Source organism: Hevea brasiliensis, chromosome 2, assembly GCF_030052815.1.
Source record: "Hevea brasiliensis isolate MT/VB/25A 57/8 chromosome 2, ASM3005281v1, whole genome shotgun sequence".
Taxonomy (NCBI): Eukaryota; Viridiplantae; Streptophyta; class Magnoliopsida; order Malpighiales; family Euphorbiaceae; genus Hevea; species Hevea brasiliensis.
The window spans coordinates 125216266-125232038 of NC_079494.1; the positions used below are offsets into that span (position 1 = coordinate 125216266).

General features: G+C 35.8%; 2 protein-coding genes across 3 annotated transcripts; both read left to right on the plus strand.

The window, feature by feature from the left end:
• Nucleotides 1–8613: 8613 nt before the first annotated feature.
• Nucleotides 8614–10780, plus strand: LOC110661681 (NAC domain-containing protein 71). The gene is made up of 5 exons (XM_021820381.2): nt 8614–8798; nt 8905–9060; nt 9138–9415; nt 9781–10299; nt 10397–10780. Exons 1-5 carry the CDS (start codon nt 8777–8779, stop codon nt 10442–10444), a joined length of 1023 nt encoding a protein of 340 aa, XP_021676073.2. The 5' UTR covers nt 8614–8776; the 3' UTR covers nt 10445–10780.
• Nucleotides 10781–11191: 411 nt separating this feature from the next.
• On the plus strand, nt 11192–13893 carry LOC110661680 (NAC domain-containing protein 71). 2 transcript variants are annotated; one of them, XM_021820380.2, is made up of 6 exons: nt 11206–11545; nt 11644–11817; nt 11905–12167; nt 12528–12735; nt 12943–13100; nt 13207–13893. In XM_021820380.2, exons 2-6 carry the CDS (start codon nt 11646–11648, stop codon nt 13348–13350), a joined length of 945 nt encoding a protein of 314 aa, XP_021676072.1. In that variant the 5' UTR covers nt 11206–11545; nt 11644–11645; the 3' UTR covers nt 13351–13893. The 2 variants fall into 2 exon arrangements, with proteins under 2 accessions (XP_021676071.2, XP_021676072.1); XM_021820379.2 differs by having other exon boundaries at nt 11192–11545; nt 12528–13100.
• Nucleotides 13894–15773: the final 1880 nt, after the last annotated feature.

Below are 15773 nucleotides of genomic sequence, written 5' to 3' on the forward strand. Positions count from 1 at the left end.
ATAGGGAGACTACTGCGGATTTTTAACACGACTTAGGACGTATTTGGTCTTTTTCTTTGTTTGTATTGAGTCAAATTTATTAAATGATTGTAATAAAATTGTCGGGTGAGCTGACCTTCTTCCTCCGCTTGGCCACAGTGATTGTCGTCAGTCCAGTGAGTAAAATATTAATTTTAATTGTAATTTCGATATTATTATATGTTCAAGCATGCCCATGCATCACTTATATGCATATATTTATGTATTTAAACTCTAGGCACGATTTATGTTGCATTCATAACTGTTAATATGCCATGAATGTTGTTGTGGTAATTTAGAGCAGTGTGCGTGCGTTAGCGTGCGTGTGATGTGGTGTGGACTATGGATAGGACGGGGTAGTCACGGCTTGAGTAATTGGGGACCGATCCTTGAGGGGTAGTCACGGCTTGAGTAATTCACTTGGGACCCTCGATTTGGTTATTAAGTGGAAGTCCGAGCTTGAGTAATTACGGCACCAAAGTTGGATTTAAGAGAGTCGTATAGGATCGGCTCCCATATGTTATGATTGATACTACAGGTGTGTGAGAGCTTCAAATTACCTTATTTATGTTATGATGTGAAAATGATGTTGATGTTGAATTTCACTCTACATTGTGAATTAGTTTTAGATATTTATAGAGATTATGGTTAAAATTGATATTTTACTCTCTGAGTCGAACGCTCACTCCTGTTCACCACATTTTTCCAGTCTGAGGAGGAGACATTTTTCGAATAACTATCCCTTTCCTCTCGAGTTATGAAAAGATTACTTATTTGTATTATTATTCTCTAAATTTGTAATTTAGGAATCGCATGTGCTAGTAGTAGCATTAAAGCTGTCGAGATGTATGAATTCAAGTTTGCGTATTAATAAATGAAAAGAAAAAATTTTACGAGTTTTAAATGGTTATAAATGAGGTAACAGGGTTGAGCTGGGCTCCCCTAATTTTTGTTTCTGATAATTTCTGGGCTAAGTTGGCCCGAAATATAATTATAACAGTTTAATTTAAATTATTTTATGTGCATATTGGGCCTAAATTGTGGGCCTGGTTATGGATTTGAGGAATAGTTAGGCTTACTATGGGCCTCGGGGGCTTTAAGGTGGCGTGTCCTAGTCTTGGTCCGACCCATAGGTTGGGTCGTGACAAAGTTGGTATCAGAGCTTAGGCTCTAGATTCATGGGAAAGAATATACTTGGGAGTGTAAAAGGAGTCTTGTTAGGATGTTACATGCGGAGTATAGGATTCTGTTTTGTCTTTTTCTGTAATTCTTTACTTCTAGATTCTGCGTTATACCTCAGGAAATGTAAAAGTACCTCAATTAGTGTCTTGATTTTGGAGTACATAGAAATGTGAAAGAGAGTTAGTAGACTTGTGTGATCTATCATGATGATACGTTCTCCAAGAAATGTTATATTTTGTCAAGATGGGTTTAAATGGTGTGCCCATTTAAATGCAAGACACAGTACATAAAGGTGAGTCTTGAAAATGATTGCCTAGATAAGGATGAGGATACCATCTTGCGATCATCGGTGGATGACCCAGTTAGAATAAGTTTGTGATAATAGAATATTCAAGAGAGATAAGAGATTAGGAGACCTAGTCATCGGGGCGTATCGTAGTAACTATACAATGTTCTCAATATCCGCCTGCAGCTGATTCTGATGCAGACATGGGATTATTGTGTAGAGCCGCTGCACTTCCTGTAGTGCTTATGATGAGGATGTTATGCGGGTACTGCTTTGGTATAGTAATACCAGAACAGAGTTCTATATCTGCAGAGGAGTTGGAAACTCTTGATTAGGGGTCTAGAGTTAGAATATTGAAAGGTCACAGTTGGGTGATAACTAGAGTCAGTGACTCAGTTACCCCAGCATGAGCTAGAGTTACAGTAAAAGTTGCCATCAGACCAGAGGTTTCGGACTAGTTGCAAAGTAAAGGTGACACTTATAGAGTGAGATCATCTAGTCTTCGGTATGGAATTTTGGATGGTTTTTGCAGAACGATAGACGTTTTGCTTAGAACTTAGTGAGAATAGAATACCTTGTGTGTATCAGTATGGAATGAAGTACAACTCTACTACCTAGAGAAGGTCGAAACTATGAATATATGATTTACAGAGCTATGATATGATAAGAGAGACATTAGTTTGACATGGTTTTGGGCAAGGTGGTAAATGTAGTACCTTTGTTGCAGCAAGTTAGGGTATAGTCCTATCTTTTTAGAAGGGATCGAAAGTTATTACTAATAATGGTGACCCACAAAATAGTGCCCCAGATGGGACTGTAGAGTGTGGTAGAGAGTAGTTGGCTCGGGTATCCTGGAAAGGATACAAGTTCCATTATAGGAATCATATATAATCAGATCACGATGGATGTAAATCCTTTGAATTGGATGACGGGTTTGGGTGCCCGAAATCTTAAGTTTTGGAATTGAGTAAACATGGAAAATAATAATAATAATAATAATAATAATGATAATAATAATAATAATAATAACAAATAAATAAAATTACTGCAGAATCAGTTCTCGAGGTAGTAAAGGTATCATGTAAGCTAAAGGATAAGAATAGAAATCATACGATAAATGTATGACCGCAATTTCCTGAGTTCCTTTCTAATTTCAAATTATTCAAAACAATAGTATAATCTAATTATAATAGTGTTAAGAGTAATAAATTAGCGAAGATAAATCACAGAAGGCCAATGGATAGAGAAAGTGCAGAATGAAGGTTTGGACAATTGATTGCAGATGCAATATAATCTCAATGCCAGTGGAAGTACTAGCTAGAGTGGTCAAATGACCAAATCTGAGTAGCACAGACATATGATAACGCGACAGAAACTCTGAAAGATATAGTTAGCAAGGTAAGATGGAAAACCCAAAATGGGACCACATTAGTGAGAATAGTGATGGAGGTATGGAATATAATAATAATGAGTAAATGCTATAAGGTGTGCGATGGTATTGCGGACTACCTAATTAGGTAGAGAAAAAGAAGTTAGTAAATAGTAAGTTGAATAAAAGTCAGTCTACGAGATCAAATAGGTATGATGAGTGGAAAGAATTATAGATAATGACACATAAGTTTTAGGTTAGACTTTTGAGATAGTGAGAAGGTAGTTAGAGGTTCGTTATGAATGTCAGGCAAACATTTTTAGTGTGATCAACAGAATCACTTTGCAGTGAAGCAATAACGACAGAACAACAGTAGGGGTAGAATGAAAAGTGACAAGTATGGGTGATTATAAATCACTAGAAAGTTCAAGGATCAAATTAATGACCCTAGATAAGGGTGGAATTAGTGTTGGAAGAATCTATTAGCGAGAGAAATCTTTCAGGATTCAACAAGGGTTAAGGGCACAATATAAACGATGATAGATATGAATCATAGGTCGAGTATAAGTAAAGTTAATAAATTATAAAATATTATGTCAGGAAGGACAATGGTACAGTAAAGGGTTCATACAGATGATATCTTATAGGTAAAGGACAATTATGCTAGGAGATGACGAAATTTGAAGAGAAAGACCAAGAAACATAGGTTAAACGTTGTTATATGGACAATTGGGCGTAATTGAATATAAGAGGGTATTTTTCTTTCTTTTCAAGTTTAGCTTGTGCTTTTGGTTCTAGAAGGTTATATAAAGGCAGTGAGTCAAGGAGACCGAGTTATTTGAGAGTTTGGTAGGCACCAATTCATATACAATTTCCTGATATGAGAATGACAGTAAGTGCATACCTAATGTTAAGTATGAAAGGACGTTCAGAGTAATGGCAGGAGTTAAATTGAGTTAGCTACTAAGGCTTACGACTGTTTTAAACCATGAGCTAGATGAAGTACTATTTATGGATGAGTTTCAATAGATGAAATTGTTGCTGATGGATAATTTGAGGTTGAAGTTTAGAAAGCTATAGGCAGTATATGTGATTATATTAAGGAGAACGAACACATGAAGTATTTTATTTAGAATTAAGGCATGGTACACATTTCCCACAGTCGTGTTAGTTCAGATGGAACTTATAGTTTTAGGGGCTCGTATCCATCCAGGATGAGCAATTTCCTACTGAGGTTAGTGGGGAATGATAATGTTCTGATAGTTAAGTTGGAAAAAGGGAATACAAAAAGAATTTTCTGTGGTTAATTATAAGTGTTATATAAGGTGAAGAATGTGCTGGTAAGAGAAAATCGTAAGGTTAGAATTCCCGAAGTAATAGAACTAGTAACTAAGAAATAAAATGAAAGTTAAAGTTGATGATGGGATGGACATCCTTGAAGGAAAAAGGTGTAAGGGTGAAATAGGACTAAAATTAAGGAATAAGTACAGCAGGTTGAAAAGATATCAACAATACCAAAAAAAATAGGAAAATGAAAGTGGATAAGATGCAAAGGACAGAAAAAGAGCTCGATAGAGCCAGTTATAATGATGAGGATAAGAAGGAATAGGTATGCTAGGAACACACTAAGAGACGTTTAAAACAAGTTATTATGAGATGATAGATTAAAGGAGTAGTAGAGCCTCGATCTGAGTGCTAATGTGTCAGAAGTAGGCCACATACTAAGAAGCTATAGGAAGAAGTCTAGATATTTATATTCCGGAGAAGGAGTGAGAATTGATAAGTCGCATGGGTTGAGTTGTCGAGAATATAAACACTTTGTTACCTAGAAGGAGAGACCAGTTTACTTTCCAATATTGATAAATGATACACTTGGCCCTTGGAGGAGACTCTGCGACTAGTTACTTAAGATCGATAGAGGTTGGTCTAAGTACCTTAGTAATGACACAAGAGAGATTAAAAATTTAAAGTATAATGGGAGTGAGAAGATTTATAGGTATTAACCACTGAAGTCATAAGAAGAGTGAAGATCTCGTACAAGATGCGGAGATTAGGTGCGACAGAAAGCTACTCATAGGATATCATGGAATAAGGAACATAAGTTATGTCATTGGGGAAAAAAGAGATTATTAAAACAAAGGAATGATGACTGAAGTCACCAAGAGACATGTTGGGGCGTAATAAAAGTGAGGTAAGCACTAAAGTTGATTGAAGTTATGAGACATCAAGTCAAGAACAGTGAGATATAGCGAATACTTGAAATGTCAGAAGAATGGTCAATGAATAGCCAAGAGATAAGAGCATCTCTAGATAGAGATGAAGACAAATAGGACACCATAGTAGAATAAGAGAGTAATAGAATGTCATATATAATGTACAAAGAGTTTGAAGAATAAATGTTTTACCAATCTCAAAGTGGAGGAGTAATGATTGCACTTGTTCTGATAATATTCTTTTCCATATCTCTGGTTTATTCGAAAATTCGAGGACGAATTTTTCTTAAGGGGGGAAGAATGTAACAACCCTGAAAAAAAATAAATAAATAAATAAATAAATGAAAGTGATCATTTGGCGTGTGGTGGGTTTCCATCATCGCCAACATTTATTAAAAAAAAAAAAAAAAATTTCAAAAGCGGGAGGAACTTCCCCCATTTCTCTTCTCTCCCTTTCCTTCCCTCTCTTCTTCTTCTTCCTTTCTCCGGTGACCGGCGGACGTCCCAAGCAGCTCCCACCGGCCGCGACCCTCCGCGACCACCGTGACCACCAGAGCGGCAAGAGAGGAGAGAGAGAAAACGCGCACGATGGCGCGGCTTTCGGCGATTCGGCTTCATCCGACGTCCGATCGAGGCGATTCCGGTGGCGTTGAAAGCTTGTTCAGAGCTTTCTTTTGATACCAATTTTGAAGCAAATGGAGGTCGGATGAGTGAAATATGGAGGAGAGAAGTTTGGGTTTTTCAAGCTTTTTCGTCGGATCTCGGCGATCCGACCGTTGGATCGACGATCCGAGACCACATATGGTGAGGAAGAGGAAAGGAACATGGTGGTATGATCAGATTCGGCAAATGTCGCCGGTGACCGTGGCGCCCACCACCGTCTTGTGGTGGTGCGTGATGGCTCCGTGAGCTATGAAGATGGTTCAACTTCCGAGGCTTCCTCGCAAATTTTTGGAATTTTTAAGACACGAGATAAACTTGGGTAAGACAATTTTTATTATTTCTGCATGCATGGAGCATAAATACAGTGTTTCTTAAACAGGAAAAATTGGAGAAAAATATATGATGAAAGTAAAATTATTTGGAGATATTCTATGGTGTTAGTTGAATTTTTGAGTGATTATAGAATATTTTTGAGAAATATGGATGGATTTTAATTAGATTTTTAGCATATGGGCATATAAGATTGTTTGAAATTTAGATAATTAAATTTTATATAATTGGTTGAATCTTGAGGATGGAGGTTTAAATATGTGAATATTTAATCGGGTTGAATTAAGAATATATTAGCTGTTGGAAACGTATGGCATTGAGTAAAATTCTTGAATAAAATATTCATGGGTGATAAGAAAATTACAATTCATTTTGCAATAGTCTTATAATATTATTAAGGACCGCAGGACAAAATTTTAGAATTTTTAGAGCTTGTTTGAGTAGATTTTTGAAAAATGTCAATTATATGGACTAAAACGTAATTTTTAAAATTTTGAGTATTGTCTGATTTGGAGGGCCCAGGAGGGGCCATGTGATATTGATGAGATGTGGTTGTGGAAATTGAGAATTTAGAAGTGCTATTTGAGCCTTTTTGCAGGTTGGGTAGGTCCTAGGTATAGGGGAGACTACTGGGATTTTAACCGACTTAGGACGTATTTGGTCTTTTTCTTTGTTTGTATTGAGTCAAATTTATTAAATGATTGTAATAAAATTGTCAGGTGAGCCGGGACAGCCTTCTTCCTCCGCCCAGCCGCCACAGTGATTGTCGTTAAGTCTGTGAGTAAAATATTAATTTTAATTGTAATTTCGATATTATTATATGTTCAAGCATGCCCATGCATCACTTATATGCATATATTTATGTATTTAAACTCTAGGCACGATTTATGTTGCATTCATAAGCATTAATATGCCATGAATGTTGTTGTGGTAATTTGGAGCGGTGTCGTGCGTTAGCGTGCGTGTGATGTGGTGTGGACTATGGATGGGACGGGTAGTCACGGCTTGAGTAATTGGGACCCGATCCTTCGAGGGGTAGTCACGGCTTGAGTAATTATTGGGACCCTCGATTTGGTTATTAAGTGGAAGTCCGAGCTTGAGTAATTCGCTGGCACCAGGTTGGATTTAAGAGAGCTGTATAGGGGATCAGCTCCCATATGTTATGATTGATACTACAGGGTGTGTGAGTGCTCCAAATTACCTTTTTGATGTTATGATGTGAAAATGATGTTGATGTTGCATTTCACTCTACAGGGTGCATTAGTTTTAGATAGTTATAGAGATTATGGTTAAAATTGATATTTTACTCTGAAGTCGAACGCTCACTCTGTTCACCACATTTTCAAACTACAGGAGGAGACATTTTTCAGAATAACCTGTCCCTTTCCTCTCAGGTTATGAAAAGATTACTTATTTGTATTATTATTCTCTAAATTTGTAATTTAGGAATCCGCATGTGCTAGTAGTAGCATTAAGCTGTCGAGGGTGTATGAATTCAAGTTTGCGTATTAATAAATGAAAAGAAAAATTTTACGAGTTTTAAATGGTTATAAATGAGGTATGAGGTTGAGTGGGCTCCCTAATTTTTGTTTGATAATTTCAGGCTAAGTTGGCGAAATATAATTATAACGATTTAATTTAAATTATTTTATGTGTATATTGGGCCTAAATTGTGGGCCTGGTTATGGATTTGTGAATAGTTAGGCTTACTACGGGCCTCGGGGCTTTAAGTGCCCAAGTCTAGTCTTGTCCACCATAGGTTGGGTCGTGACAACAGTGATGGTCAATTTTATTGCCAAAAACTGAATAGAAAATGAAAAATTACTCCTTGTTTGAATTAGGGGAATGAAAAATTTAAAAAAAAAAATGATATCTCTACTTTTTCTTCTATAGACATTCAATAAAGGAGACTGAAGAGAAAGGAGTATAATAAAAGAAAAATTTTATTCTTCGAATCCTTTTAATTAACTCAAAATATTCTCATCTAAATTATAGTAAAAGGAAGAAAAATGTAAAAATAAATGTATATCACATAAAAAAAATATTTCTCTCTTATTTTAATAATATATTCAAATAATATAATTTTTTTTTATTCATTTCATTTTCCTGCAAGGACTGAACAAGGAATTAGATGTTAACACTATGTTTGGGATTTAATTTTTGAAGATAAAGAATAGGTTTTTAAAGATTGAGTTTATTTGGAAGAAAGGCTTTTAAGGTGGGCAAGATTTTTGAAGGTTTGATTTTTTTAAACTCACTAAATTAATGATTTGGAAGGTTTTGATTACTTTCCATTACCTTATTTTAAAGAAACTCCTCTTCATTCCCTCCAAACGCACCCTAAAAAAAAAAAGCTAGACGCGGTTTGGATTTTGGATGGCAGGGTCTACTGAGCAGAAATACCTATTTGCCACTATTATCTAATTTACCAACTTCTCATTGAAGTAGTGGACCCACAACTTCTCATCCAAGGAGTGACTTTGGAGATTTTGTATGGAGAAAATTTTTCCATTTTCTGCGCTTACAAGTACTCCCTCCTCTCTGCTTCCTAACACAAATATTCCCTACTTCAAAATGTTCTCTTTATAGCCCTTAGCTAATGCTCTGCTACATTTCTGCAACTCATTTTCCTCTGTTTCGTGTTTTATATCCCAAGATATAAGCCTTCCTTCTCTCAAATCAACCAAGCCTTGGCGTTCCATTTTAGGAAGAGGAATGAAACACAACGTCTCTGCTGGTGGGAATTTTTTTTTTTTACTTTCTCTGCGCAACATTAACCTTCCTTTGGCGCTGTTACTCCGTTGCTATTTCTTCTTTATAACTTCATTTTTTTTCCCTTATAGCTATGTCGATAGGTCCAATGGTTGGGTATAGATTCCATCCAACAGATTATGAGCTGGTTAATCATTTTTTGAAGCGAAAGATATTTGGTTGCGATGATGATGACTCAACTATCACCGAGATTAAAGTTTGCGACTTTGAGCCGTGGGATCTACCTGGTAAACAAACATCTCTGCGACAATCTGTTTCTTATTTTCCTTATGGTATTTGATTAATGAACGTTGTTTATGTGCAGATATAGTTGACACAGGTTCAGAGGACCAAGTGTGGTATTTCTTTTGCCCCCGTGATTATAAGTATTCGGGTAGTCGTCGTTCGAATCGAACAACCAGGGCAGGATTTTGGAAACCCACTGGCAAGCTGCGTAAAGTGAAAGATAAACATAGCAAGGAAGAGATTGGTACAAAAAGAAGTTTAGTATTCTATGTAAGAGATCATCCTAAATCGAGGAGGACCAAATGGATCATGCACGAATATGAATATATTGTTTCAAGTTCTACCTTGGCTGTCCAGGTAAAAATAATTATTCTTTTCATATGCCTTTACTGATTAAATAACTTGTTTTGAGGGCTCTGGTCTATTTTGTCTCTTGTATTCTTATCTAAATAGAAGCTTACATCTTGAAGAAAAAAAAAAAAAAAAAAGAAGAATTCAGAAATCACTCTGCTAACTTGGATTGTAATAAAATGTCTTACTTTGCAGGACTTCCCCTTCCCTGGAATGATACAACCTTATTTTGTTGATGTTTTATGGAAGAATTTAGCCAGTGTTTTAGCAAAGTTCTGGTTTTGTGAGCCTATTGTGTTGTGATATCCAGTAGAATTTATAATTTGCTTTTGCTGTTTTATAATGTATGACAGGACAACTTTGTATTGCAGGGTAATTTCCTTCTCTGTAAATTGAAGGCAAAGCCTGATGAGAAGATCAACAACGGTGATGTTGTATTGCCTTGTGATCCTGAAATTGGAAAGTTCAATGAGATGACAACTAATTCATCTTGTGATGAATGTGAACCGAGCATCCATGTGGCTTCTGATTTTGAAAATTGTAATCCCAACGAGTCGACTACTATCTCAACCTATGACAAAGTTGAGCAGAATGACCTTATAGCTTTTGATTTTGAAAATCAAAATCTAAATGAAGTGACCACTGATTCAGCTGGCGATGAAGGAGAATCACATTACTATTTGGGTTTTGATCAAGAGGATCAAAATTCAAATGAGATGGCGGCTATGTCAACCTATGTGAATGGCAAATTAATATGCCCAATCACTTTTGATATATCAGCCTGTGAAGAAGGTGAATGGATTAACCAAGTACCAACACCTTCTGATACGCTAACTTCCTCAACTGCTGCTAATGTATACAATAATGCAGCGGAGGCTACGCCATTAGAGGTAAGAATTTGCATCTTTCCGTACAGTTTAAACCTTTTCTTGTGAAGTCTAAACGAGCAAACTCATAAATTATGCTTTAACATGATAATTTCTGCAGGCATATCTACAAGCTTATCTTAAAGATTGGGAGAATTGCTTGAGCTAGAAAAAGTAGACAATTTTATTACAGCACCCATCTCCAATTGAAGCAGCTCTTACGCTAGTTTTGGTAGCTCCGAGCAAGCTGAAGTAGGATCTGAAATAGGATGTCCTTGAGTTCCTATTTGGCAGGAGCCGCTTTAGCCGTTGGCTTCCTCGAGGATACGCACGTACTGTTGATGGGGTTCTGCTATCTTCAACCTGAAATACTCTTTACTTCCTTAATAGCCTATATTTACTTCCAAATTTGTACCTTATAAAGATGTTAATAGTATTAGTAAGATATGTTTACTATTTGACTCTTGTATTTAAGTCCAGCAACCTTGTATCGTCTTTGATACCACTCTCACTCTCTTTGCATTTGGGTAATATTGCTGAATTACTTAACTTCTGTTTAATTGCAAGTTAAATGACTAAAATTATTTTAATTATATTTTTTCAGTTTGAAATATAAAAATATGTATGTTTATTATATTTTAGTTATGATATATATTATATTTTAAATATAAAAATTTCAATAGATTATTATCTAAACGATGTAATTGTTCTAAGGTTAATTAGCATTTAATTTATAGTTAATGATAAATTAAATAAAATTTAAATGAATTTAAAAAATATAAAATCCAATTTATGATTGGAGCACGTCATTTATAAAATATTGGCACACGTCATTAACAAAATATTGGCAGACGTACAGTGTATGGTTGCGTAATCCTCAGGGAATGTTAGGGCCAGGTAGGGTCCACTTCTATAAAAGACTTATTTCCCATTTGCCTATCAATTCAACGACGTACTGACTTTTAAGAAGGCTGCGTTTCTTCGAGGAACGTTCTCCAAAGCGATAACCATCCTCTGTCCTTGACTGGACTCAATCTTCTGACTATACCTCTAGCTCTCTCACTCTCAGTTCATTGGCTTCTTTTGCTTCAGATTGTTCTCTACCCCTTTTCTTTTCTTTTTTCAATTCTAAGATTAGGGCATCCCATTCATTTTTGTCGATTCATCCCATTTTGCTTATTATTTCAGAAAGAGGAATAAAGTATTGATTCGATTCAATTCATTTTCCTTATTGTTTCAGAACGAGGAATGAAGTATTGATTCTCAGAAGGTGAGTGAAATATTTTATTTACAAAGCATTAACCATCAATTCCTGTTTCTCTTCTTATATACCTGTTTCTTCTCCTAATTGCTCTTTCTTATCGGTAGATATGGCAACTAAAATACAGCCAAAACGATCAAATCCGGTTGGATATAGATTTCATCCAACTGATCAAGAACTCGTTGGGCATTTTTTGAATCGAAAAATTCTTAATCCTGATGATGAGAAGATGCCAATTGCTGAGCTTAAAGTATGTGATTTTGAACCTTGGGAACTTTCTGGTAACCATACATATCTTTTCCATTTTTTTTTTTTTTTGTTTCTGCCATAGTATCATGTTAATGAAGATTATTACTTTTCATTTGCAGATAAATCGAAGATAAAATCAAATGATCAAGTTTACTATTTCTTTTGTCCCCGTGATTATAAGTATACACATAGCCGGAGGTCCAACAGGACTACCAAGGCTGGGTATTGGAAACCCACCGGTAAGCCTCGCAAAGTGAAAGATATTCGTACAAAGAAGCCTATTGGCACAAAGAGAACTTTGGTTTTCTATGAAAAGGAACATCCGAAAGCTAAAGCGGTCAGGACAAAATGGATCATGCACGAGTATGAATACATTCCACAGGTAATGCTAGTCAAGAATTCGTACTAGAAACAACTAGTTTGTTTGTTTTTGCTTGATCAATGTGTTTGGGAAATCATTTGACTGCTAATTTGTATTTTGTTATATGTTCCTACTTTCTAGACTTGGATTTTGACCTCACCAATGTGGTTGTCACCAATGAAAAATATATCGTAATACCCTTGCTTATTCAGAAGTTATATGAAATATGATACGACTATGAGTGTGATTAGAAGATTTTAGCCTAGATTTAATGAAATTCTCGTTTTGTGAGGTTTCATTGGTTATAGCTTTTAGAAATTTGCTTTGGCTGGTCACATTTTTCACTTTGAATTTATTGATTTTGTACTTCAACATTTACAGGGAAATTTCCTTCTCTGTAAGTTGAAGGCAAAGTCAAAGGGACATATAAGCAATAGTGAACCAAAACAGTTGGCTTCAGCTTCTGAAAGTGCGATGGCAGTTAATTCATCTTGTGATGAATGCGCACCAAGTGACAATATGGGTTCCAACGTGGAAGATCATAATCTGGATGAGATGACTCCTGTATCAGCTTATGACAAAGGTGAACAGAATTGTCCAGTGGCTCTTGATTTTGGAAATCTGAATCAAAGTGAGGTGACGGCTAATTCGGCTTGTGATGAAAGTGAACTAGGCTACCATTTGGCTTCTGAACGTGAAGATCAAAATCCAAATGAGATGACTGCTTCGTCAACCAATGAGGAATGTAAACTTAGTTGCCAAGTGACTTCTGATATTGAAAATCATAATTCAGATAAGACAAGTGATATATTAGTCTCTGAACAAGATGAATGGAGTCCCCATACAGCAACACCTGATTGTGGAAATCATAATGCTCATGATAATACTGATATGTCAACACTGTCAGTGGCTTCTGGTTTAGAAATTGATGCGGCAGAAGCTACATTTTTAGAGGTAAGAAGTAGCATGCCTCACAAGTTTTTAATTTTTTTCTAGTGGTGCATGAGAAGCAAACTCAGGACTATTATATGCTTTAATATGATTCTTTCTGTGGGTACAGGGTCTGCCAACCTTTTTCGATGCAATGAAAGCATTGCTTGAGCCAAAAGATGGTCTTAACTCTGCACTTTTCTCACCTGGCAGGGCTGAAGAAATCACACCAGCTTTAGTACCTTTCTGCTTAGTGGAACAAGTTCTTAAATAGGACGCATTCGATGAGAATGGTCCTCTGCCCCATTGGGTACCCTATAACAAAGTATTTAAACTGAAAACTCAATATAGTTTATACTGCTCTGCAGGTTTGATTTCACATGTTGATAGAGGATCTGTACTTTGGTTGGCTTCGTGGTAGATGTGGTGGGGCACAATCTAATCCAGCACAAGTGGTTTCAATTGGCTTCCAAAATCTTCTGCTATTAGCATTAAGAGAATAGTTGTCCTAAATTTCTGATGAGACTGTTGTCTTAACTGTTGTAAAGACGTTTAACCAGAAGTTTTGTGAAAATTCTGTGTTGAGTGCATCCTTCATATCCTTGTTTGTTATTAGCTAGAGTTTGGTCACTGCGGGGATGCAGCTTCTGTTGGCTTGACTTGATTTGATACATGTGTCTGTTTTAATGTAGAATGAAGTTCTGTTTAAGACGTTGAGTTGCCCCTCTTTAATGTCTTTTCAAGACATTAGATGCCAATATTGTGAACTTTGGTTGTTAATGAAACTTTTATGATGTTGTTGCTGGGTGATTTTGAATGACAGTGACCGACCTATGTATCTCTGGTTTTTTATGTTCTGTCTTGGTGAGTAATTATGGCCCTCTGAATATTATGAAAAATTATAATTGTAGGCGAGTAATGGGACAAAAATAGGTGTGTGATGGAAGGAAAAAAAAGGATAAGATGTAAAGCAAAAAGTAGACCTGCTAACGAGTTGATTTCGGATTGGAGCCGAAAGTTCTGGTTCATGGCCTAATTGAACCTGAACCGGACAGGGGAGTCAATTTCCTATGGTTTTAGTATGATTTTAATTTCGGTTGAAGGGTGATTTCAGTACCAGTTCGATCCTGGTTGAGGCAACTCAATAGTTGAAATAATTTTTTTTATTTTTACTCTTTTTTTCTTTAAAAAATAAGAGTCGAACCAGACCATCAGTTTCTATATAGTCTGGTTCAGGATTCATAAGGAGTTAAGGATCAATCCCTCAAGATGGTTTTGGTTTAGTTTGGGTCTGTTGATTGTTGACTGATTTCAGTCTCGAGTTTGTTTGGGTTGGTTCTAATCTGATTTCGAACCTAACTAGGACCATATGGCTAGGACTAGAAGAAATCTCATCTTCCCATTGCTCTGAAACAGTTCCTCTATTCCTAACGGTGATTCCCTAGTGAATTTGGCAAATTTACTTCTTCCACTGACTATCCTCTGCACTTCCATTCTCTATCATTCTCTGTGTTATTTTCTCTTTCTTCACATTAGCATCACCATCTATGATCCCATGTTTCTTCAATTTCTCTGCGATTTTCTAACTGGGAATTTCGACCTTAACAAATCTTTAAATTGCCAAAAAAAAGTTGATGAAAGAGATCAGCAAGTCTCAAAATTGCAAAAAGAGGGCCTAAGTATGTCTTAAAACTAAATAACTTCAATGGACATATGCATGTTCATAAACTAGAAAAGTTTATGCTGAAGGGGCCTCAACAAATCCAGAAACTGCCAAAAAGAAAATTTGTTATTGAAAAGTCGTGACCCTTCTTCATTTTTATGATCTTAGGTTGCTCTCAAGAAGGAAGGTTTTAATTGGCAGGATTACTTGTGGAAAATATCAGTTTTTAAAGCTGCTTGAAGAATGCATAATTCAAGATAGAAGATTTCTAGCTCCAGCAAAAATCTCACCAAGGAGGAGTGTTAGGAGTTGTTGATATTTTCCTTGAAATGTAATGATTGTAACCTTTTCTAGTAGGATTAGAAGAAAATCCTTGTATACAAAAAAAACAACAAAGCAATACTCAAGCATCGTGTAAGTATTGGCATATGTTGACTAAAGCAATCTATCTTTCCCTATAAAAGATAAGAGACTGCTGCTTAAAGAGACTGCTGCTGGAATAGAAAGAGAGGGAGAGAGTAAAGAGTTGTGTGAGGAGAGGGTGAGCTACAAAAATAAAGAGAAAAAAAAAAAAAAGAAAAGGAGTCTCACTTTTTTTTTTTTTTGTGTATTTGTGTCGATGGATGTAACAGTTTTATTTTTTTTTGCTTTTAAAAAATTTAAGTGATGGGAGACTTCCCAATTGAGAGTTAGAACATACCACTAATCTCACTGAAGAATTACAATGAAATTTGTAAATCATCCAGGACCACTTTTCCTTTGGATAATCCAATGTGTCGCAATCGTGATATTGGAGTCATTAAGTAAAGGAGATCAACTTCATTCTCAAAATAAACTACTTGTCAAGGCGGGTGTTCGAGTTGGACAATCAATTTTTTTTCTCTTGGTGTTTAAAATTGTTATTTCATTTCATTGACTTGTATTTCAAGTTCGAGACTAATTGCCCAACAAGTTTACTTTACTTCTTTATTTTTTTTTTCTTTTTTTTCGTAGTCATTAATCAGTTCCAATGTTAGAAATGATTATTTTATTAA

Coding starts and splice junctions, on each gene's coding strand:
- LOC110661681 (XM_021820381.2), top strand. CDS start 8,777: ATGAAACACAACGTCTCTGCTG. Junction 8,799..8,904: donor GAAACACAACGTCTCTGCTG/GTGGGAATTTTT, acceptor TTTCCCTTATAG/CTATGTCGATAGGTCCAATG. Junction 9,416..9,780: donor GTTCTACCTTGGCTGTCCAG/GTAAAAATAATT, acceptor TTTGTATTGCAG/GGTAATTTCCTTCTCTGTAA.
- LOC110661680 (XM_021820379.2), top strand. CDS start 11,646: ATGGCAACTAAAATACAGCCAAAACGATCAAATCCGGTTGGATATAGA. Junction 12,168..12,527: donor AGTATGAATACATTCCACAG/GTAATGCTAGTC, acceptor CAACATTTACAG/GGAAATTTCCTTCTCTGTAA. Junction 13,101..13,206: donor CAGAAGCTACATTTTTAGAG/GTAAGAAGTAGC, acceptor CTGTGGGTACAG/GGTCTGCCAACCTTTTTCGA.